The sequence below is a fragment of the Puma concolor genome, chromosome B1, assembly GCF_028749965.1.
Source record: "Puma concolor isolate L17-30 chromosome B1, mPumCon1.1.hap2, whole genome shotgun sequence".
In the NCBI taxonomy this organism is placed as follows: domain Eukaryota; kingdom Metazoa; phylum Chordata; class Mammalia; order Carnivora; family Felidae; genus Puma; species Puma concolor.
Genome location: NC_141670.1, coordinates 174662424 through 174687665, shown reverse-complemented (window position 1 = coordinate 174687665; position 25242 = coordinate 174662424). Strand labels below are relative to the sequence as shown.

Sequence of the window (25242 nt, the reverse complement as noted above, 5' to 3'; positions counted from 1 at the left end):
GACCTGAGCCGAAATCAAACAGCTGAGTCACCCAGGCGCCCCCATATGAAGATTTTTTTTAAATATATTTTGGATATTAACCCCTTATTGGGTATATAGTTTCCACATATCTTCTCTCATTTCAGTAGGTTGCCTTTTTGTTTTGATGTCAGTTTCCTTTGCTGTGCAACTTTTTAGTTTGATGTAATTCCATTTGTTTACTTTTGTTTTTGTTCGCCTTGCCTTTAGAGTCAGATCCATAAAGACATCACTAAGACCAAAGTCAAGGAGCTTACCTCCTATGTTTTCTTCTAGAGATTTATGGCTTCAGGTCTGACATTCAAGTCTTTAATACATTTTAATTTTTTGTGTATGGAGTTAAAAAGTGGTCTAGTTTCATTCTTTTCAATGTGGCTTTCCAGTTTTTCCAATACCACTTACTAAAGACTCTCCTGTCTTCATTGTTTTCGCTTTTGTCATAGATAAATTGTCCCTATATATGTGGATTTGCTTCTGGGCTGTCTACTGTGTTCCATTAACCTGTGTGTCTGTCTTTGTACCAATACCATACTGTTTTGATTACTGTAGTTTTGTAGTATAATTTGAAATCAGAGAGCATGAGACCTGCAGGCAGCTTTGTTCTTCTATCTCAACACTGCTTTGGCTATTCAGGATCTTTTCTAGCTTCATACAAATTTTACAGTTATTTGTTCTAGTTTTATGAAGTATGCCATTGAAATTTTGACAGGTATTACTTTGAGTCTGTATAGTGCTTTGGGTAATAGAGACATTTTAAGAGTATTCTTCTAATTCATGAGCACAGAGTACCTTTCCGTTTATCTGTGTCATCTTCAGTGTCTTTCATCAGTGTCTTATGGTTTTCGGTACACAAGTCTTTCACCTCCTTGGTTAAATTTACTGCTAGGTATTTTATTCTTTTTGATGCAATTGTAAATGGGATTGTTTTCTTAATTTCTCTTTCTGATGTTTCACTATTAGTGTACAGAAATGCAACAAATTTTTGCATATTGATTTTGTATCTTACAATATTTAGTTATCAGTTCTAATAGTTTTTTGGTGGATTCCTTGGGGTTTTCTATATATAGTAACATATCATCTCCAAATAGTGACAATTTAACTTCTTCCTTTCCAATTTAGATGCCTTTTATTTCTTTTTCTTGCCTAATTGCTGTGGCCAAATTCCATTTCTTGCCTCAGACGTGGAATCAGTCATTTCTCTAAGAAGGTCTAGTTCCTTTCAGTGAGAAATTGTTTTAGAGACCATAATTTGGGTGCTAGCAATATTCTATTTCTAAGCCTTTTCAGTAAAAGTATTGGCATTTTTTATTATGGCATAAAAATTAGTATTTTCTAAAAGTACCTGAATTTGAAGCTGCAGTGAAATTAGTAAAGTATGAAAATTATTCTCTGGCCATCCAAAAAAGGCCGTTTTATTTCATTATGAAAATAGTTTCATTCCCTGATTTTCTCTGCATATCCACATTTTCTAAGGCGTATTTCCTCCAGAAAGCCAGACTCAATGCTGCCAGCAACTCTCAAGAATACATCTCCCACCCTTCCTGCTAAAGATGGACTGGAATTCTGGCCCCAAATGCATAAGTCCAGAAGGGCTCTGAATTGGTTAGTTCAGGTGTCCATTACAAGATTAAACAACTGGTGGCCACAAGGATGGAATAATCTGCTTGGGCAAATTAGGTTAAATTCCAACCCCTAGACATTACACCTCTATTGTCATGGGGAATAGGGTCCTCTGAGGCATGGAAGTGTCAATGGAATACCATGGTTGAAATGAAAGTAGGAGCATTTCTCAGAAAAGTTAAAGGAATTGGTATTAGACAAAAGTATAGATGTCCCTTGCAGCTATCAAATTTTTCTCCTTTTATGAGTATTCTTTAATCCTCCCATAGCTACTTCTAGGTGTTGTGCTATATATTTCATTATAATCAATTTTACTAAGTTCAGGGACATGTGGCCTATAAAACCAACATATTTGTGTTTATTATCCATTACTAGGATAACTTCATTCATTCAGACAAGTGCATTCTGCACTTCACTACCAGAGAATTTTCCTGAAGTCCAGTTTTAAATCCTTTTATTCTCTAGCTGCATTGCCTCCCAGTTGCCTCATAAGTTGTTCCCAATCTATTCTTCATGAACCACAGAAGCTTAGGTACCCCTGCAGGTGATCTTGTCTAACCTCTTCATTTTATTGGCGAGGAAACAAGAGGTCCCATAGGATGATATGACTAACCTAAAGCCACCCAAATAGAAAGTAACAGAACTATGACTAAGTCTTCTTTCCAACCAAATTGCCTGTTACACTCCTCTATGTCAGTAGCCTATGCTACACTAACCTGGCCACTTCTACCCGAGTAATTCAAGGCTCCCCTTCCTGTGTTCCTTCATTCTTGTGGTCCCCTACACCAAGGCCACCCACCCTCCTACACGTCTGCCTTTCATACTCCCACACAACATGCAAGACCCACTTCACACACAAGCCTTTTGTGAACTGTCCTCTGGATGAAATTTCACCGTCCTTAGACTCTTCTCTAAGTACTTTGAACATCACCTACCACTACAGTTATCTCCCTTCAGATTAATAGCTCCTCAAGGTCAAGGACCCATTTCTTCATAGAGTGTTCAGCACATTATGGCCACTCAATAAATATTTGCTTAATTGAACACATGTTGGTTCCCAACTTAGTGAACACACTATATGGATGATATAAGTTTCCTTTCAACCCTCCATTCCTTTCTTTCCTTTCCACCTTGAGACACCCCCCCCCCACATTTGAATTTCTTATAATCTGTGCACTCTTACTTGCTGACTCCATAATTGAGAATATCTTGAAAATGTTCACAATTTACCAACCCCCACCCTACCCCATCCTCTACCCCTTAAGGTCCTGAAATGCATTCTTGGTGCGTGTGTGTGTGTGTGTTGGTGTGTGTATAGTACAGCCCTACTTGAGAATCATTACCTGAATGAACCCATGATATGGATGAGAAAGATGGGTCTTCACAGGATCTTTTAACTGTGCTGGGGGCCTTCCTTCCTCTTTGCAGTCAGCTTCTGCCTTCACCACTCTGTAAACCTTCTCTAAAAGGTCCCCACTGCTAAATATAAAAGTCTCTTCTCTGTCTTCACTCCATGTTATGAGAGCATTTTACACTATCATTACTACATCTTTCTTATGACTCCCTTAGAACACTGCTTCTCCCATTACTTCTCAAATGGTCCCTTCTCAGCCTCCTTCACCAACTCCTCTACTCCAGTATGTAAGTGTTCCTCAGCATTCTGTCTTCATCCTTCTTTTAATTTTTTAAAAAAATTTTTCAATGTTTTCTTTATTTTTGAGAGAGAGAGTACAAGCAAGGGAGGGGCAGAGAGAAAGAGAGGGAGACACAGAATCTGAACTGGGCTCCATCCAGGCTCTGAGCTGTCAGCACAGAGCTCAGTGCAGGGCTCAAACTCACAAACCATGAGATCATGACCTTAGCCAAAGTCGGACACTTAACCCACTGAGCCACCCAGGCACCCCCCTTCTTTTAATTCTTGACGGCCATATCTATTCCTTACTGGCTCCCTTTTCCATCCTAACATTTTGGGTGTGTTCAACCCTCTGAAACTCATATTTAACTGGGCATCCTGTATTTTTTTTTTTAATTTTTTTTCAACATTTATTTATTTTTGGGACAAAGAGAGACAGAGCATGAACGGGTGAGGGGCAGAGAGAGAGGGAGACACAGAATCGGAAACAGGCTCCAGGCTCTGAGCCATCAGCCCAGAGCCTGACGCGGGGCTCGAACTCACGGACCGCGAGATCGTGACCTGGCTGAAGTCGGACGCTTAACCGACTGCGCCACCCAGGCGCCCCGGGCATTCTGTATTTTTATTTGCTATGTCCAGCAACATCAGATAGCACTGCTTAACATCAGTCCAAGCCCTTTATGGGTATTAACTTATTTAATCCTTAAGACAATACGGCGAGTTAGGTATTTTTTTTATCCTCATTGGGGTCCCAAGAGTAACCAGGTGATCTTTTGACCTCAGGCAGGCTGACCCCAGAGCCCTTGCTTTACCATGTCTCCGTACTGGCTCATTCACCCAAAACCATCCACAAGAGCCATTGAGATGATGAGCTGTACAGGATTTCTCTTCCTTACAGCATCGCTTCCTGACAGCAGTGGCAAAAGCAGAGGCAACAGATTTGTAAAGGCTTAGCTTTCTTGCACTGATGACTACCACAGTGAGTGAAGTGTGTAGAAATTCTGCAGCCCCAAGGCCCTCTCCACCCCACACGTTCACCACAGTCTCTTCTGCACAAGGAATTTCCAAACTTTTATCTTTTTCCCTCAAGCATAGTAAGCTAGGCCACATGTTGCTCTGTCCCTCGTAACGGTTTCCTTCTTTTTCTGGTGGCTCTTTGCACTGTATCATTAATACAAGCACAGCACTGCCCTCTTCAGTGTTCGTTCCCTTTGGTGGAGCTCCAGTTGCATTCTTGGCTCACCCCTTTTTTACAGACACAAGACTCTTAAGCCTCCTCATCAGTAATTATCCCTACTAAAACACATTTCCATCCTCCAATATCGTATGTAATTTTTCCTGATCAATACCACACATCAGTGGGACTCGATGTGTTTCCTTGGGGAGCAGTGGAGACGCAGTGCTTGGTACTGTGTGCTTGCAGAAGGCCTAGTTCCTGCACTCAAGACCTTATTCTCTACGTGCCATGTTCACCTTGAGAAAGTTTTTACTGAAACATCCAAATCCAAAAAGTATATTCTGTGTGTGTTGGGGGGGGGCGGGGAACGGTCTTTTGATACAGCAACTGAGAAAAGCTGTAGCTTTTAAGGATAGAATTTTATTAATGGAGACTCTACAAATAAATGAAGAAAGACCCTGAATTTATATCATGTCAGGACTTGACTATAGCCATTTTTACGATTTTTTAATTCTATTTCCTTAGCACAAGGTTTTCTGCCCCTCCTCCCCTTCCTTTCTAGTTTTAAGATGCTGGATTTACTGTTTCTTTCTCTTCCTAAACAGGTTGGTCAGGCCAAAGATGAACTGCTGACCAGTCAGCTGATAGACCACCTTATGGGAGAGAGTGATGGCATGCCTAAGGTACTAGAAATGTTGTCTTCTCTTGGGTTCTAAGTATTTTAGTTACCATTTGACTTTCTTCTGCCCTGTTTTTACCTATTATGGGTTCTGCATCATGGACTTGTAAAGTTTTCTCTCTGAATATAATCTTCTAGACAGTCCCTGCATTTTAGAGGATATTGGGTATATTCACCCTTTGAAATTGGCATTGTCCCCTGTGAAATAGCCACAATCCTCTAGATAACAATTCACACCACCCACAACTTTCCTCAAATGTTAAAGAGTTTTATTTATTCTGGGAACTTTGAAAACTATTATTAGAACTATGAGCATTAATCCCTAAAAATCAGCATACTTTGTTCATATTTCAAAAATTGTGTTAATAACAATCATATTTAGTGTAAAAGTAACTCACTATAAACATAAAGTAGAAATAAATCATTAAGAACACATTTTCTAAGTATGTGACTCTTGGGAGTTCATTCAGACATTGGTCTTCTCACAGTCCTGATGGGGACAGTCCCCTTTGAGAACACCCCCAAGCTTGTTCTTCCCTTTTGTTTTGATGTCTGAGGTGATCTTCTTGTGAAGGAAGTTAAGTTACTGGTTTGGAGAGGTGCCAGAATGTCATAGCTGGAGAGGATGGTAGCAGTCCTGATCCCTGAGTCCATAGACAGAAACGGGAGACCCAGGGAAGCTAAGTTAACCTACCAAAGGGCACGGGCCCTTAAACTGTTCCAAACCACCTCACCTCGTGTCCACTTATTCTAGTAATCAGGAAAACAGTGTCAGGTATATAAAATTGTCTATAGGTGAAGAGAATGGGAACAGAAAATAATCAAAGGCCAGCGTTCTTATGGGCCAGAGAAATTTATGTAGGTGTAAAAACTTTTAAGTTTTTGCAAAGTTGATATAAGAATACACTTTGCTATCGCACACAGGAGATAACTCTGTGGAGTAGCATTAGGAACACAGACTCTGAAGCCTGATCACTGTGGCTCAAATCCAGACTCTGGAGAGGTCCTGTTGTGTGTGTTTCTCATCAGTGCAATTAGTGTATAACCATGCCTTCTTCCCAGGAAAAGCATGAGGATTTAAACACATTAATATTTCTCAAGTACTTAGACTATTACCTGGCACATATTAAACTATGAATAAATTCTTGATAAAAAATAAATTCTTTATTCAGTGGACTTTTTTAAACAATATCAAAAGTGGATTCCGACTGAAATGAAAAATTTTAAGTGTTTGTCCCCCTGGCTAATGAAGAGTGATGTTTCTCTGATGGTCTGTATGTCAGGATGCCAAGTACCTGTTCCGCTTGTACATGGCCCTGAAACAGTACCGAGAAGCTGCCCGGACTGCCATCATCATTGCGAGAGAAGAGCAGTCTGCAGGTATGTCCCTGACATTCACGTTTGTCTCATAGTCAAGTAGTAGAATCAAGCTCCAAACTCTTTTCGAAATGCCCTGGAAAAAGTAGCCCTTTTCTAATCTAGGTTTGCTTTGAACCCAGAAGATGAGGAGAATGACCATTTCTGGGTTTCAGAGCAGTACAATAATTGACCAGCACAGGGGGATCTAGGTAACTCCACCAATGCCTTCTCTCGGTAGTGCTATTTCCTCTTCTCACGGCCTCGCAGCTCTTGTCTCCGGGACAGTGCCCTCTCCCCTCTCCAGCCCAGTGCCCCTCTCGTACACTTCACCACACCTTCTTTCCATGCCACGTATTTGACTTTAACAATATGAAAGAGATTGGAAAGTGGAAGATGGTGTGATGTTATTATTGACCTAGTTCTTAATAGTACGCAGGGACCATTTATAGAGCCTCCGTAAGGCTTCTCTTCCCTTACATGCTCTCTAAATGTTTATTGACTAAGTCAAAGAATTAGTCTCGTATATTCACTAGTTTCTGCAAGCTGATTCTTCTAGATGTTCAGAAATATGGAACACAATTTTGGCAAATACAAAATGAAATGAGTCACTGCTTTACTCAGTTTACGTTGATCTAGCACCCACTGCGAGATACACGATTCAGAGGACTGTGGCACAGTCCCGCCCTCAGGGAGTCTTGATTTGGTGGGAGAGAGTTGTTATAAAGGGTGATAAGTGCCAGAATAGAACAGAAATCCACTAAAAGGGCACCAGGAGAGGGATCCACCTCACCTGAGGGTTGGGGGTGTTGTAGGGAGTTGGAAGATGGAGAGGAGGGAAGGCAACAGAAGTTTCAGCTGAGTTTTGAAAGGCTGAGATGGCAGAAGATGAAGGAGAAAGGCATATGCAGGGAGAGCAGCAGCAGCAAAGGAGGACACAGACTCAGAGGAGCAAGGGACTCCTGGGCACCTATTGTGGTGGTGGGGGGAGGCAGGAGGGGAGGGCAGAGGTAAGGTTAGGAAGGTAGGAGGAGGCAGATCCTGAAGGGCTCAGGACCTTGGCTCAGGAGTTTGCACGTGATCCCTAAGGCCTTTGGAGGGTTTTATGTTGGGGTGTGACCTTGAGCTTTGACAAGATCACTCAGACTTCTCAGAATGGAGGCAGAAGCAGCACAGAGGAACACCCAATAGGACACGGCTGCAGAGAGATGGCGAGAGGCATTACAGCAGGCCTGGGACCAGGCTGGATTTGGGAGACCTAGAAGGTGACTCGGAACTTGATCGCCATCTGCTTTGGGGGCAGGTGGAGCCCTGAGGAAGAGGGAGGGGTCTAGGATGACACCATTTGCTCCCTGAGGGACTGGTTGGGTATTAGCACCATCAATTACCACAGGAAAAACTAAGCTACTTTATGTAAGAAATTATAAAGATATTGCTAATAACAAAATCTACTTGTAAAATGAGGGCCCACATTGTGATGAGCACCGGGTGATGTATGGAAGTGCTGAATCACTGTATTTTCACCTGATACTAATGTTACCCTGTGTATGAACTCACTGGAATTTGAATAAAAACTTTAAAAAATAAAATAAAATGAGGGCCCACAGAAAGTCCTCAGATTTCATCCTTTGCAATAATGCCATCTTGCCGCCTTTTTCCAAGGAAACTATCGGAATGCACACGACGTTCTCTTCAGTATGTATGCAGAACTTAAATCCCAGAAGATCAAAATTCCCTCTGAGATGGCCACCAACCTCATGATTCTGCACAGTTATATCCTCGTGAAGGTGAGGCCTTACAGTGACTTGGGACATAATCTGCCAAGTGAGTTTATCACCTGAAGGATTTTTTTTATGGGCACCCCTCCATTGGATGAGCGTGATTTTCTAGATCTCTATGTTGTTAAGTGAAAAAAAGCAACATAGAATAATTGTACAATATGCTGCCTTTTGTGTACAAAAGGGAAAAAAATAAGAATGAATAAATATTCATTGCAAGTAAAATGAGAAATATACTCAGAAGTCTAGCTAGCAAAAGTAATTTCCTAAAGGGAACAAGACATGGGACAGAGGGGGCCTGGTACCATCCCAATCAGGCGATAGAAGGGAGCATATCTTTCTCCGTGTACCTTGTTTTACCTTGTTTTGATTTTTTTTTTTTTTAAACATTTATTTATTTTTGAGACAGAGAGAGACAGAGCATGAACGGGGGGAGGGCCAGAGAGAGAGGGAGACACAGAATCTGAAGCAGGCTCCAGGCTCTGAGCTGTCAGCACAGAGCCCGACACGGGGCTCGAACTCACGGACCGTGAGATCGTGACCTGAGCGAAGTCGGACGCTCAACCGACTGAGCCACCCAGGTGCCCCACCTTGTTTTGATTTTGAAGCACATAAATGTATTACCTGGCCAAAAAAAAAAAAAAAAAAAAGACATTTTTCTTCAACCAGAGCTTATATTAATTCTAAGATCGTGGATTTTATACAATTCCATGATTTTTTTTTTTTAATTTTTTAACGTTTATTTTTGAGACAGATAGAGACAGAGCATGAACGGGGGAGGGTCAGAGAGAAGGAGACACAGAATCTGAAACAGGCTCCAGGCTCTGAGCTGTCAGCACAGAGCCCGACGCGGGGCTCGAACTCACGGACCGTGAAATCATGACCTGAGCCGAAGTCGGACGCTTAACCAACTGAGCCACCCAGGCTCCCCTCCATGATTTTTAATACTATTTAGTTTTCATCTGAATATAAAAATAATACATATTCACTGAGAAAATTTAGAGAGTATAATGAAAAATTTACCCTTTGAGCCCATCACCATACATAACACCTGTTAACACAGTGCTGTATTCGCCCTCCATACTTCTATGAAGACATGTGTGCATGTTTTTTTTACATTAGTATTTATGTCCAGTTGTCTGTTCTGTTTTTTCAATTAGTAATTTTTAATAAAAAACAAAATACATCACGCAAATCTCAAATACTTGTGTACAGTTTTCTTAAATATTATATGTGTGTGTATCCACACACACATAAACCCATCTTTGTAAAGATACAGAATCCAACCTACATATTTTTCCAGATTTTCATTTATATCAGAATATGCCTTCCCATATTAATGTTAAATTGGCATTCAGGCCAGTCCACAAGAGCTTATTTAATTTTGACAGTACCTAGGATCACAGTAGTCATATTATGAATGACTTAGATCCCAATTATCTATAACAGCAGTGTCCAATAGAACTTTCTACAGTGTTAGAAGTGTACCGTATCTGTGCTGCCCCACGTGGCAGCCACTAGCCTGGCTGTGGGGCACCTTAAATACAGCTGGTGCAACTGATAAACTCATTTTTTTTTCCTTTACATAATTTTAATTTTAGGGGCACCTGGCTGGCTCATTTGGAAAAGCATGTGACTCTGGATCTCAGGGTCATGAGTTTGAGCCCCACGGGTGTAGAGATGACTTACAATTTTCATTTTTAAATTTAAACAGCCACATGTGGCTAGTGGCTACCGTGTTAGGCCACACAGTTCTGTAACACTGATTTTTTTTTTTTAATATTTATTTATTTTTGAGACAGAAAGAGACACAGCATGAGCAGGGAAGGGGCAGAGAGAGAAGGAGACACAGAATGTGAAGCAGGCTCCAGGCTCTGAGCTGTCAGCACAGAGCCCAACGTGGGGCTCGAACTCACGAACCGTGAGATCGTGACCTGAGCTGAAGTCAGACGCTTAATCGACTGAGCCACCCAGGCGCCCCTGTAACACTGATTTTAAGGGAAAAATTAGAATTCCAGCTTGCAACCCCTGAGAGTACATTTCCCTCCAGAGCAGCAGGAAGATCCGTTCTCTCATGTGGAAAAGAGTAGAAAGGGAGAAGGGAGGTCTCTCTCAGCTTCAGACCTGAGTGGCAGTGCCAATGTGCTGGGGGCACAGAATCCAGCAAGATGGAACTTTTGGGGTCAGCGGGAGGATAGAAAGAGCTGGTGGGGGGCACCTGGGTGGCTCAGCCAGTTAAGCGTCCAAGTTCAGCTCAGGTCATGATCTCACAGTTTGTGAGTTGAAGCCCTGTGTCAGGCTCTGTGCTGACAGCTTGGAGCCTGGAACCTGCTTTGGATTCTGGGTCTCCTTCTCTTTCTTCTCCTCCCCTGCTTGTGCTGTCTCTGTCTCTCTCAACAATAAGCATTAAAAAAAAAAAAAAAAAAAAAAAAGCTGGTAGAAGATGGGAAGCAAAAGTTAAGGAATCCTTATATATGAAGCACCCTAAGTGATAGGGATGGTTCTCAATCTTTTTCTTTTCCTCTGGCATTAAGGGCTGGCCTGTCACTTGCATAGGACCAGAGACCCTCTTCCCTCCCACTGCAGGGCCCCTGTGACTCTTCCCCTTTGCTGTAATGTTTGCCTCTTTCACAAGCACCAAACATTCCCAAGATTTTTAACTGTGATATCAGAAGTGAAACTGTTAACCTTTCCAAGTAAGAACAAGTTCATGTGAAAATGTCAGCACCATCTTTGACACCAAGGACTGAAAAAAGCCATCCACATTTCAGGGGATATCAAGACAGCTTTGGTGGATGTTTCCTCTCAGAGGTGGGACAGGGACTCTGGCTGAGGGACAGCCTGGGAACTCTGGGTCTGGATGACTGGGCTGGGAAGTCTGAGGCACAGAGAGTCAACAGAGGACAAACAGCAGGGGACTCCCTACCCTTTAGATTCAGTTAACAGAAGGTTGCAGTGCTCAGTAAATTCTACTATCATTCATTTGCTTAGACTGGATGCCTGGGAGTTACTCTAAACTTGCCCTGCACATTCTCACCAGTTCTGCCTCCTATTCAGTCTGCTCCCCTCACCCCGCACCCTCCACCCCTGTTGGCTGCCCCACCTTGCCTGGATGATGCAGCAACGCTGTGGCCTGGTCCTGTGGCCTCTCCAGCTTCCTCTCATCTTAAGCATCACAGACCTGCTCGTACTTAGTACTTACCCAATCTCAGGCCCCTCCAGCCACCGCTGCCCCTTTTTCCACACGACAGGCAGCACCCTTTTCCTTTAACAACTCATCCCCTTTCAGCCTGACAGACCCAGCCTTCAGGTCTCATGACCGCTTGGCAAAGTTGGTATCATTAGCCCTCCAAAAATGGCCAGGAAGAGATGGATCAGGGATTTGAACTCATGTCACATGGTCTAAGACAAAGTAGAAAACAGAGCACAGAGTAGAGGTAAGGCCAGTGAGGCCATGGTGCCAGGCAGCAGCCGCTGGAAGAATAAAGGAGAAATCCCAAGTGCCATAAGCCAAGTAAGGCTGCAAGGATCCTGGAACGACCCTGTTCAGGGTCATAATCAAGGGGGGATTATTTTATTTGGGGCAATAAAGAGTGAATTAGGTTGAATCAAAATCTCTAAGAAAAGTAAAACATGTATTTCAGATTCATGTTAAAAATGGAGATCATATGAAAGGGGCACGTATGCTTATTCGGGTGGCCAACAACATCAGCAAGTTTCCGTCACGTGAGTACTATCTGAGAAGAGCTTGTTACCTGCACTTCTGCATTCGTGTGGCACCGTGAGATCTATAGTCACTAACTCTGCAGCCACCATAGTATAACGGTATGCCAAGACCACCTCCAGGTTTGGCAATTCACTAGGACTCACACAACTCGGCACATCGTAGTGCCGAAGGCTACGATTTATTTCAGCAAAAGAATACAAAACCAAATTGGCAAAAGGAAAAGGCACATGGGGCAAAGTCTGGAGGAGCACAGGTGCAAGCTTCCAAGGGTCCCTTCCAAATGGAGTCACACAGGACACACTCGACTCCTCCAGGAATGAGTTGTGTGACAGCACACGTAAAATGGGGTCTCCCAGAGGAGACTCAGTGCCCAGGGGTTGTACGGGGGCCTGGTCACATCAGCACCTCCCGCTTGGTATGTACCAAATTTCCAGACTCCCAGAGAGCAGGTGTTCAGCATAAACCACATTGTTTGTACCAAGAGTTTAGGCAGTGAGCCACTCTTATCAGTTCTGAAAATGACAGAAACTCCTCCAAAATCCAAGTCCCACATGCCAGCCAAGATCAAGCAGATCTTTCTAAGGATAATAACCTCAACACTACACACATGGGTACTATTATTATTTTCCCTATTTTACAGAGAAGCTAATGGAGGCAAAAGAAGTGAATAACACTTGCCCGAGATCACACTATTAGCTAATAAGTCTGACTCTCTTCTCAACCATGATAGGCCACGCCCTCTACAAAAGGTCCCATTATCCCATATGATGTATCGTTATAACATTCTTCAGTTAATAGACTTTCCCACATTCTACGACAGGGCAACACAATTTTTCTGTAAAGGGCTAAACGTCTAGGCCTCGTGGGCCAAACGGTCTCTGTCACAACTACTGTTTCTACGTAAACCGTACATGAGCATGGTTGTGCTCCAAAAGGACTTTACATTTTTGGACATGGACATTTAACCACATATAACTTTCATATGTCACAAAATATTCTTTTGATTTTTTTCAACCATCGACAAATGTAAAAGCCATTCTTAGCTCATGAGTCGTACAAAAACAGAGGGCCAGATTTGGCTCACAGGTCATACCTCACCAACCCCTGTTCTCTAAATATATTCTTTTCTGTTACATGAAAAAAAACTTTAAAATAACCGTATACCATGCTGGCAAATGGTGTAACAGGACACACACTCTCGCGACTGCTGTTGGGAATGGACATTGGTATATGCCTTTCTAGAGAGCAGTTTGGCAATTTGTGCTAAGAGTGTTTTTTAAAAGGTCATGCTCTTTGATCCATTAATTCACCTTCTGGGTATCTGTCCTGGAGAAACAGATGCATGGAGAGAGGTTAGTGCATAAAATTATTAATCTCCCTTACCATGCATCAGCAGTCCTGTCAAATGCAAAACTTTCTCTCACCGGTAACGGGAGGATACATGCAGATGACCTCAAGCAAGTGCCGGTCCAAGTGTCCCCTGGCAAAACACAGTGTAATCACAGGAAGGACATTTTGATAAGCAGCGACTTCACTGCTGTGTCCTGTCCTCGTTTAACAGGTCACACATCTGGTTCTTTGCCAGAAAACGCACATTTAGAGAGGTGTGATCCTGTTTTCCTCCTGAACAGGGACAGAGTCATGACGGTAGGAGCACTGTGCTTTCTGCTCTCGCTTGTTTTGCAGACATTGTGCCCATCCTGACGTCTACTGTGATCGAGTGCCACAGAGCAGGCCTGAAGAACTCTGCTTTCAGCTTCGCAGCTATGTTGATGAGGCCCGAGTACCGCCACAAAATAGATGCCAAGTACAAAAAGAAGATTGAGGCTATGGTCCGGTAGGCAGTGACAGCTCTTGCTATCTAATCACACTTCACAAATGCGTTTGTTAGAATACGGCTGCTAGTGTGCAGGCTCGGTAAGAGAATGGATGGGGGGCAGCAATCAGGACTGTATTCAGCTACCAGCAGCAGAAAACCCGACAATGGCTTGAACAAGTCAGGATTTCTTTGACTCCTACACAAAGCATCACAGTCCAGGGCTGGTGCTGCTGGGTCCCGATGCCAGCAAGGACAGATCCCTCTGCCTTCCAGCTTTGCCATCCAGAGCATATAGAATTTCCCTCCTCATGAAGAGGCAGGTGGGGAGAAAACGTAGAGGCACGTTTGCCCTGACATTTTGGTGCCACGCCGGCCTGGGCACTAGCTTTGAAGAGATGCTAGTTAAGATTTCTCTACAGCTATGAGGTCTGATGCGGTAACTGCTAGCCACGTGTGGCTATTTAAATTAAAATTAAATTTAAAACTTAGTTCCTCACATCACCCATATTTCAAGCGCTCAGAAGCTTCATGTGACTCATGACTACCATATTGGAGAGCACAGGATTAGAACACTGCCGTTGTCACAAGGAAGTTCTGTTGCACAGCCTTAGGCAGTCTTTACCACTTGAGTATACAAAAGGGAGAGACAGAGGAGAAAAGGCAAGCTTACCTCTCAGTGACCCTAGAAGAGAGGACACAGCAAGACCCACCCATGTTTTCTGCCATTTACTGTGCCGTGAACTCTAACTCCTGCATGTGGCCCATATACTGTTACGGTCTGACCAATCTTGATTCCTCTTCCCCCTTCCTGAGCTAGAGTGCAGGCTGATGCTGAGCTTCTCTCTAGTTTCAGATTCTGACTGTGAAGAAGTAGGCATGTTAAACACATGATTCCTTCTCACAGGAGACCTGATACATCCGAGACAGAAGAGGCCACAACCCCATGTCCCTTCTGCGAATTTCTTCTCCCAGAGTGTGAACTCCTGTGTCCTGGATGCAAAAATAACATCCCATATTGCATTGTAACAGTAAGTTTCTTTTTAACAAATATTCACAATCCATCTGAATACTTGCTGTGTAAGAAAAAACACACTTGGGAATCAGATGGTCCTGGCTTAAGGCCTTTTTCTGCCACTTTCTTGGCTATATAACCTTGTGCAGTTTGCTTTACCTTCCGGGCCCAACCCTAACAATGTGTGCCTAGTGAGATAAACTGCAGGTTGAAGACAGAACATGAAGTCCTAGTTCACTACCTTGGCATACTGTAGCACTGCATAAGTGGTGGTTTTTAGTATTAATTTTAATATTAAGACCTATTAGAAAAATTTAAATACAGATTATTTGTTAATCACTAGGCTAACATAAGCTTTATTTTAGAGGAAAATAAATTTAGGTAATGATGTCACAAAACTGAACACCCTTCTATGAATGTGAGAAATGAAATCTGGCTTCAGTCTGTTTGACGCCATCTCTTCATAGTCAATCACCTACGTGAAATACCAATTTCATAATTTAGAGGTCTGGCTTTTAACTTGAATACGTGTATCGTAACTGAATGATGGCAGGAATTTTTTAAATGATGAATTTTACTTTGAAATGTACTCTTTCCAGGGTCGCCATATGTTGAAGGATGACTGGACTGTGTGCCCACATTGCGACTTCCCTGCCCTGTACTCAGAATTTAAGATGTAAGTGTACATTGTTTCATTCTGCCACACGGATGAGGCCTTTGATTCAACCACTCTTTTATTCTGAGGTCTCCTTATTCATGTTCCTAAAGACCCAAGTTGTCTTCTTGGAAGAACTTTCTAAATGACCTTTGTGAACATTATCCTTAAAGGGGACCTTGCATGAGGACTGAATATTCCTAATTCTTAAACTGCATGATGAACATGACTAAGGAGGTGTAGACAGGAATAGCTGTTTTTCACGTTAGAATATCCCAAAGATAAAGGAATGTATTTAATTTTACTCTGCCTTTCCCTCCCCAAACAGCATGTTAAATACTGAAAGCACATGTCCTATGTGTTCAGAAAAACTAAACTTTGCTCAACTAAAAAAAATCTTGGACTGTACCCAGTACCTGCGAACAGAGGTAGAGCAGTGAGTCGCGCGTGCAGGTAAGTGCCAGACAATTCACTCATTTCCCAGGGCATGAGGGTCCACAGAGTAGACATGGCTTTACAGTTTGTATTGGCAACACCTCCTTTTTGTGCATCATGTAACTTGTCAGATTTGAAGAATCTACAACAAACCTTTGGTGTGCTTAAAAAATGCTAAAAGGCAGGTTGTACAGTCTCCATGGTGACAAAGGCTATTTGGCCAACCAGCATCATGGATTTCAACTATGCTGTATTTTATCAAACCACATGTTCTTTTTAATCAGTCTATTAAAACCAGAGCCAGCTTATGAACAATGGAGTTTTTTAAAGTTCTGAACATATTATAAAGGTTTTGGCTTCCACAGATTTGAAAAATCGCTTCTTTCCAAGTCTCATTTTTGCCACATGGAAGCTATACATACCCTTTCCATTTGAATTCCACTGGCAAGAATTTACTCATGGCCACAAATACTTCAAAGGGAGGCAGGGAAATGTGGTGTCTGCCTGGGAAGCCAAAAGCCCCACCCGCCCAAACCCGGGTGTCTCGTTGAAAGGAAAAAGTGAGATCGGTTCCTGACACGGCATCTACCCTCACTTGGTTAAAATGGAACTCTGCGTTTTCTCACTACCTGCCTCCACAGTCTCCTTTCCTCAGTTAATAGCAGCTCTATTCAACTAGCCAGTCAGGACGGAAACGCGGACGTTATCGGACTCATCCTCGCCCCTTCCCCCAGTCCATGGGCAAGTCCTCTCGTCCACCTGCAGTGTATCAAGTTCCCTTCACAAACCCTCTGGGAACTTTCTACTACACCTGCAAAAACAGCCTCCGCCTCCCCATCCCGCTCACTGTGCTGCAGCCCTGCTAGTCTCTGCACAGCACCAGAGAAATCTTGCATTCCCACCAGTAGCACACAAAGGCTTGTCTGCCTTTTTGTTTATAATGTCCCAGTGGGTGTAAAGTGGTATCTCACTGTGGTTCTGATTTCCATTTCCCTAATGACTAAAGATATGGAGCATCTTTTCATGGGCTTTTTGGCCATTTTTGTACCTTTGGAGAACTGTCTATTCAAGTCCTCTGCCCATTTTTTAACCTGGTAATTTATCTTTTTATTGTTGGGTTATAAGAATTCGTTTTTTATTATTTATTTATTTTGAGAGAGAGACAGACACAGAGACAGAGAGCGAGCAGGGGAGGGTCAGAGAGAGAGGAGGGGAGAGAATCCCAAGCAGGTTCCACACTGTGAGTGCAGAGCCTGATGCGGGCCTCCAACTCACGAACCGTGAGATCATGACCTGAGCTGAAATTCAAGAGTCGGCCCCTTAACCGATTGAGCTACCCAGGTGCCCCAAGTTATAAGAATTCTTAATAGACCCTAGATACAAGTGTTTTACTAGATAAATCATTTGCAAATATCCTCTTCCATTCTGTGGAAGTATTTTTTACTTTCTTGATAGTATCCTTTGACATAAAAATTTTTATTTTGATGAAGTCCAGTTTATCTTTTTTTCTATCTTTAGTTATATATGCTATATGCACTTTTGGCGTCATATCTAAGAAAATATTTACAGCTGTTTCGCTCTAAGAGTTTTATAGTTGTTGCTCTTACATTTATATTTTTGATCCATTTAATTTTTGTGTGCTGTGTTAAGTTAGGGATCCAACCTCCTTCTTTTGCCATGTACATGTCCCAGAACCTTTTGCTGAAAACTATTCTTCCCCATTGTTACTGGGTTGTCTTTTAGTTATTGAGTTGTAAAACTTCTTTATTTGCATTTCCTAGATACAAATCTGTCAGATATATTTTGCAAATATTTTCTTTCTGTGGCTTCCCAATTCATTTCCTGAATGGTGTCTTTTAATGAGATTTTAATTATAATTTATACATTTTAAAATTTTATGGTTATTGTGTCCTGTCTAAAAAAATATTTGTCTACTAACAAGTCATGAGCATATTCTAATAGGTTTTCTTCTAGAAGTTCTAGGTCTGCGACCCATGTTGAAATTATTTTTGTTTATATGTGAGAGGAGGATTGAGATTCCCCCCATCCTGCAGCTCCCTCAAGCAGATACACAGTCTTCCAATACCATTTGTTGAAAAATCTTTCCTTTCCCCGTTGAATTGCTTCAGTGCCTTTGTTGAAAACCAATGAGGTTTTAAGTATAGATATTTCTGGACTGGACCCTCTCTTCTTTTCCATTGATGTATTTGTCCCCTATTTTAATACTCTATTGTTTTGGTTACTGTGACTTTATGACACATCTTAAAGTCCGGTACTGTGGATCCTCCAGCACTGTTACTTTTTCCGAGATTGTTTTGACTATTTTGTTTTTAAATGAAATTTATTGTCAAATTGGTTTCCATACAACACTCAATGCTCATCCCAACAGGTGCCTTCCTCAATGCCCATCACCCACTTTCCCCTCACCCTCACCCCCATCAACCCTCAGTTCTCAGTATTAAGAGTCTCTTATGGTTTGCCTCCTTCCCTCTCTGTAACGTTTTTTTCCCCCCTTCCCCTCCTCCGTGGTCTTCTGTTGAGTTTCTCAGAATCCACATATAAGTGAAAACATATGGTATCTGTCTTCCTCTGCCTGACTTATTTCACTTGCATAACACTCTCCAGTTCCATCCATGTTGCTACAAATGGCCAGATTTCATTCTTTTTCATTGCCAAGTAGTATTCCATTGCATATATAAACCACATCTTCTTTATCCATACTTCAGTTGATGGACATTTAGACTCTTTCCATAATTTGGCTATTGTTGAAAGTGCTGCTATAAACATTGGAGTACAAGTGCCCCTATGCATCAGCACTCCTGTAGCTCTTGGGTAAATTCCTAGCAGTGCTATTCCTGGGTCATAGGGTAGATCTATTTTTAATTTTTTGAGGAACCTCCACACTGTTTTCCAGAGTGGCTGCACCAGTTTGCATTCCCACCAACAGTGCAAGAGGGTTCCCGTTTCTCCACATCCTCTCCAGCATCTATAGTCTCCTGATTTGTTCATTTTAGCCATTCTGACTGGCGTGAGGTGGTATCTCAGTGTGGTTTTGATTTGTATTTCCCTGATGAGGAGCGACATTGAACATTTTTCATGTGCCTGTTGGCCATCCGGATGTCTTCTTTAGAGAAGTGTCTATTCATGTCTTCTGCCCATTTCGTCACTGGATTATTTGTTTTTCGGGTGTGGAGTTTGATGAATTCTTTATAGATTTTGGATACTAGCCCTTTGTCTGACATGTCATTTGCAAATATCTTTTCCCATTCCATCAGTTGCCTTTTAGTTTTGTTGATTGTTTCCTTTGCAGCGCAGAAGGTTTTTATCTTGTTGAGGTCCCAATAGTTCATTTTTGCTTTTAATTCCCTTGCCTTTGGAGATGTGTCAAGTAAGAAACTGCTGCAGCTGAGGTCAGAGAGGTTTTTTTTCCTGCTTTCTCCTCTAGGGTTTTGATGGTTTCCTGTCTCACATTCAGGTCCTTCATCCATTTTGAGTTTATTTTTGTGAATGGTGTAAGAAAGTGTAAGAATTCTTCTGCATGTTGTTGTCCAGTTCTCCCAGCACCATTTGTTAAAGAGACTGTCTTTTTTCCATCAGATATTCTTTCCTGCTTTGTCAAAGATTAGTTGGCCATACATTTGTGGGTCCAATTCTGGAGTCTATTCTATTCCATTGGTCTATGTGTCTGTTTTTGTGCCAATACCATGCTGTCTTCATGATTACAGCTTTGTTGTAGAGGCTAAAATCAGGGATTGTGATGCCTCCACTTTGGTTTTCTTCTTCAATATTACTTTGGCTACTCGGGGTCTTTTGTGGTTCCATACAAATTTTAGGATTGCTTATTTTAGCTTCAAGAAGAATGCTGGTGCAATTTTGACTGGGATTGCATTGAATGTGTAGATTGCTTTGAGTAGTATTGACATTTTAACAATATTTATTCTTCCAATCCATGAGCACAGAATGTTTTTCCATTTCTGTGTATCTTCTTCAATTTCCTTCATAACTTTCTATAGTTTTCAGCATACAGATCTTTTACATCTTTGGTTAGGTTGATTCCTAGGTATTTTATGCTTCTTGGTGCAATTGTGAATGGGATCAGTTTCTTTATTTGTCTTTCTGTTGCTTCATTGTTAGTGTATGAGAATGCAACTGATTTCTGTACATTGATTTTGTATCCTGCAACTTTGCTGAATTCATGCATCAATTCTAGCAGACTTTTGGTGGAGTCTGTCGGGTTTTCCATGTATAATATCATGTCATCTGCAAAAAGTGAAAGCTTGACTTCATCTTTGCCAATTTGGATGCCTTTGATTTCCTTTTGTTGTCTGATTGCTGATGCTAGCGCTTCCAACACTATGTTAAACAACAGTGGTGAGAGTGGACATCCCTGTGGTATTCCTGATCTCAGGGGAAAAGCTCTCAGTTTTTCTCCATTGAGGACGGTATTAGCTGTGGGCTTTTCATGAATGGCTTTCATGATGTTTAAATATGTTCCTTCTATCTCAACTTTCTCGAGGGTCTTAATATTAAGAAAAGATGCTGAATTTTGTCGAATGCTTTTTCTGCATCGATTGACAGGATCATATGGTTCTTATATTTTCTTTCATTAATGTGATGTATCACATTGATGGATTTGCGAATGTCGAACCAGCCCTGCAGCCCAGGAATGAATCCCACTTGATCATGGCGAATAATTTTTTTTATATGCTGTTGAATTTGATTTGCTAGTATCTTGTGGAAAAATTTTGCATCCATATTCATCAGGGATATTGGCCTGTAGTTGTCTTTTTTGCTGGGTCTCTGTCTGGTTTGGGAATGAAAGTGATGCTGGCTTCATAGAATGAGTCTGGAAGTTTTCCTTCCCTTTCTGTTTTTTGGAACAGCTTGAGAAGGATAGGTATTATCTCTGCTTTAATTGTCTGGTACAATTCCCCAGGGAAGCCATCTGGTCCTGGACTCTTATTTGTTGGGAGATTTTTGATAACTGATTCAATTTCTTCACTGGTGATGGGTCTGTTCAAACTTCTGTTTCTTCCTGAGAGTTTTGGAAGTGTGTGGGTACTTAGGAATTTGTCCATTTCTTTCAGGTTGTCCAGTTTGTTGGCATATAATTTTTTATAGTATTCCCTGATAATTGTTTGTATTTCTGAGGGATTGGTCGTAATAATTCCATTTTCATTCATGATTTTATCTATTTGGGTCCTCTCCCCCTTTTTTTTTTTTAATGTTTATTTATTTTTGAGAGAGACAGAGCGGGGGAGGGGCACAAAGAGAGAGGGAGGCACAGAATCCGAAGCAGGCTCCAAGCTCTCAGCACAGAGCCTGACGAAGGGCTCGAACCCACTAACGTGAGATCATGACCTGAGCCAAAGTCAGACACCCAACAAAGTGAGCCACCCAGACGCCCCGGGTCCTCTCCCTTTTCTTTTTGAGAAGCTTGGCTACAGGTTTATCAATTTTATTTTTTCAAAAAAAAACAACTCTTGGTTTCATTGATCTGCCCTACTGTTTTTTTTAGATTCTATATTGTTTATTTCTGCTCTGAGCTTTATTATTTCTCTTCTGCTGGGTTTGGGGTGCCTTTGCTGTTCTGTTTCCTTTAGGTGTGCTGTTAGATTTTGTATTTGGGATTTCCTTGTTTCTTGAGATAGGCCTGGATTGCAGTGTATTTTCCTCTCAGGACTGCCTTCCCTGCATCCCAAAGCGTTTGGATTGTTGTATTTTCATTTTCATTTGTTTCCATATATTTTTTAACTTCTTCTCTAACTTCCTGGTTGACCCGCTCATTCTTTACTAGGATGTTCTTTAACCTCCATGCTTTTGGAGGTTTTCCAGACTTTTTCCTGTGGTTGATTTCAAGTTTCATAGCATTGTGGTCTGAAAGTCTGCATGGTATGATCTCAATTCTTTCATACTTATGAAGGGCTGTTTTGTGACCCACTATGTGATCTGTCTTGGAGAATGTTCCGTGTGCACTCGAGAAGAAAGTATATTCTGTTGCTTTGGGATGCAGAGTTCTAAATATATCTGTCAAGTCCATCTGATCCAATGTATCATTCAGGGCCCTTGTTTCTTTATTGACCCTGTGTCTAGATGATGTTTCCATTGCTGTCAGTGGAGTATTAAAGTCTCCTGCAATTACCACATTCTTATCAATAGGTTGCTTATGTTTGTGATTGTTTTACATATTTGGGGGCTCCGGTATTCGGCGCAGACATTTATAATTGTTAGCTCTTCCTGATGGATAGACCCTGTAATTATTATATAATGCCCTTCTTCATCTCTTGTTACAGCCTTTATTTTAAAGTCTAGTTTGTCTGATGGAAGTATGGCTATTCCAGCTTTCTTTTGACTTCCAGTAGCATGACAGTTCTCCATCCCCTCAGTTTCAATCTGAAGGTGTCCTCAGATCTCAAATGAGTCTCTTGTAGACAGCAAATAGATGGGTCTTGGTTTTTTATCCATTCTGATACCCTATGTCGTTTGGTTGGAGCATTTAGTCCATTGACATTCAGTGTTATTATTGAAAGATACAGGTTTAGAGTCATTATGATGTCTATAGGTTTCATCCTTGTAGTGGTGCCTCTGGTACTTTGTGGTCCTTGCAACATTTCACTCACAGAGTCCCCCTTAGGATCTCTTGTAGGGCTGGTTTAATGGTGATGAATTCCTTCAGTTTTTGTTTGTTTGGGAAAACCTTTATCTCTCCTTCTATTCTGAATGACAGATTTGCTGGATAAAGCATTCTCAGCTGCATATTTTTCCTGTTTATCACATTGAAGATTTCCTGCCATTCCTTTCTGGCCTGCCAAGTTTCAGTAGATAGGTCTGCTACTACCCTTATGTGTCTACCTTTGTATGTTAAGGCCTGTTTATCCCTAGCTGCTTTCAGAATTCTCTCTTTATCCTTGTATATTGCCAGTTTCACTATGATATGTCATGCAGAAGATCGATTCAAATTACATCTGAAGGGAGTTCTCTGTGCCTCTTGGATTTCAATGCCTGTTTCCTTCCCCAGATCAGGGAAGTTTTCAGCTATGATTTGTTAAAGTCCACCTTCAGTCCCTTTCTCTCTCTTCTTCTTCTTCTGGAATTCCTATAATACGAATATTGTTCCGTTTGATTGCATCACTCAGTTCTCTACTTCTCCCCTCATACTCCTGGATTTTTTAATCTTTTTCTCAGCTTTCTTCCATAATTTTATCTTCTATTTCACCTATTCTCTCTTCTGCCTCTTCAATCCATGCTGTAGCCACCTCCATTTTATTTTGCACCTCATTTATACCATTTTTTAATTCATCATGACTATTTTTTAGTCTCTTGATCTCTGTAGCAATATTCTCTGCTGTTCTCTATGCTTTTTTCAAGTCCAGCGATCATTTTTATGACTACTATTCTAAATTCTTGTTCCATTATATTGCTTAAATCGGTTTTGGTCAATTTGTTAGCTGTTGCTACTTCTTGGAATTTCTTTTGAGGAATTTCTTTCCGTTTCACCATTTTGGCTAGTTTTCTGTCCCTTATGCATTTTAAAAGCTTGCTGTATGCTCTGCACCTACCAGCACTGCTATATTAAAGGAGGGTCATACACTGTCCAGGGCCTGGCCCTTCAAGAAGTGTTTTTTCAGGGATTGTTACTTGCTCTCTGTTGTTGTGACTTTGGTTATTTTATTACCCTACTCATAGGAATATTTTGGACCCTCCACCAGATGTGCTTTGATTTGTTCCTTGGAGTAGCCTGGGTTGTCTCTGTGTCTCAGGACCCTGTGCTTTCCAGAGGAGTTCCCCTTCCTGCTTTATCTTCCCTCCACTCATGTGATCCAAAGGGGTCGACACTGAATGATACTCATGCCACCATCCAGTCTTGAAGTTCCTCTGAAACGCCGATTCCTTCTCAAAGTGCATCTAAACTAGAATCACCTGAAATACTAGTTAATGTGCAGATGCCCAAGCTAATCAGACTAAATCAGATACCCTGGGAGCTGGAATGTGGCATCTGTATTTTCACAAGACTCCCAAAAGGCTGCAATCATGGAAAAAGTTGAGAATCATGTTTTAGCACATTCCTGTGATCTCTCATCAACCATGTGCTTTTTGTTATACTATCGTGTCAAATTCAAACTCAAAATTATATACTTGCATGGGACAGAAACTTTGAAAATTACACTACTTCTTTGCCAGTGAATCCTGGTTAGACTGTCTTTAGAAGGCAGTAGAGGAGAAGGGAAGACAGAGGAGGGAGAAGTCACATGCTCCTTTCTGTCTGCTGGTTCCTGCCAGTTTTATCCCCAGTGATCTTTTTTTTTTTTCTTTTAAGTAGGTTTCACACCCAGCTTGGAGCCCAACTCAGGGCTTGAACTCACAAGCCTTGCTTAACCGAGCTACCCAGGCGCCCCTTGACTACTCTTAATCCTTTCCATCTCTCTATAAAATTTTAGAGTCAGCTTGTCAAATTCTGTTTTTAAAGCATGCTCAAATTATGATTAAGATTTGTTTCATTTTCTGTTGCTGCATATTATCACAAATTTAGCATCTTAAAACAACATAATTATGTCACAAGTTTTTTGAGAAATAACTGACATTACTTGTTTTAGGTGTACAACATAATGGTTATATATATAGAAATGACTGCCATAGTAAGTTAACATCCATCACCACACAGTAACTTCCAAATATCCAACATAGTTAACTCTAGTTACCATGCTATACATTACATCCCCAGCACTTATTTATAACTGGAGGCTTGTACCTTTTGACCACTTTCATCTATTCCACCCACTCCCCACCCCAGGCGTCTGGCAACCAACAAACTGTTCTCTGTTATGTAGGAGTTCAGTGTTTTTATACATATAAGTGAGACCATACAGGATTTGTCTTTCTCTAATTTCACTTGGCATAGTGAAGGCCCACCCATGTTGTGAATGGCAATATTTTCTTTTATGGCTGAATAACATTTATGTGTGTGTGCATACACACATGACTTTCTTTCTCCAGTGTCATTTTCTTTATCCAATATAGATGGACACTTAGGTTGTTTCCATATCTTGGCCATTGTAAATAATGCTGAAATGAACACAGGGGTGTAGATATCTTTTCAAGATAGTGATCTGTTCAGATAAATACCCAGAAGTGGAATAGCTGGACCATATGGTAGTTCTGTTTTTAATTTTTTGAGGAACCTCTATATTGTTTTCCACAGTTGCTGCACTGGTTTACCTTCCCACCAACAGTGCACAGTGGCTCCTTTCTCTCCACGTCCTTGCCAACACCTGTGATTTCTTGTCATTTTATAATAGCCATTCTGACAGGTGTGAGGTGATGTATCATTGTGGT

At 41.5% G+C, this 25242-nt stretch overlaps 1 protein-coding gene across 3 annotated transcripts in view; it reads left to right on the top strand.

Moving 5' to 3' along the window:
• The window catches only part of WDR19 (WD repeat domain 19), a 115099-nt gene that overhangs the window by 79017 nt on the left and 10840 nt on the right, over nucleotides 1-25242 (top strand). For all 3 annotated transcript variants that reach the window (XM_086705214.1, XM_086705215.1, XM_025921397.2), the window contains exons 29-36: nucleotides 5054-5131; nucleotides 6411-6507; nucleotides 8146-8270; nucleotides 11906-11987; nucleotides 13675-13825; nucleotides 14712-14835; nucleotides 15419-15495; nucleotides 15803-15927. In XM_086705214.1, coding sequence (XP_086561340.1) covers nucleotides 5054-5131; nucleotides 6411-6507; nucleotides 8146-8270; nucleotides 11906-11987; nucleotides 13675-13825; nucleotides 14712-14835; nucleotides 15419-15495; nucleotides 15803-15914 — 846 coding nt within the window. In that variant the 3' untranslated portion in view covers nucleotides 15915-15927. The remainder of the gene's footprint in view (nucleotides 1-5053; nucleotides 5132-6410; nucleotides 6508-8145; nucleotides 8271-11905; nucleotides 11988-13674; nucleotides 13826-14711; nucleotides 14836-15418; nucleotides 15496-15802; nucleotides 15928-25242) is intronic.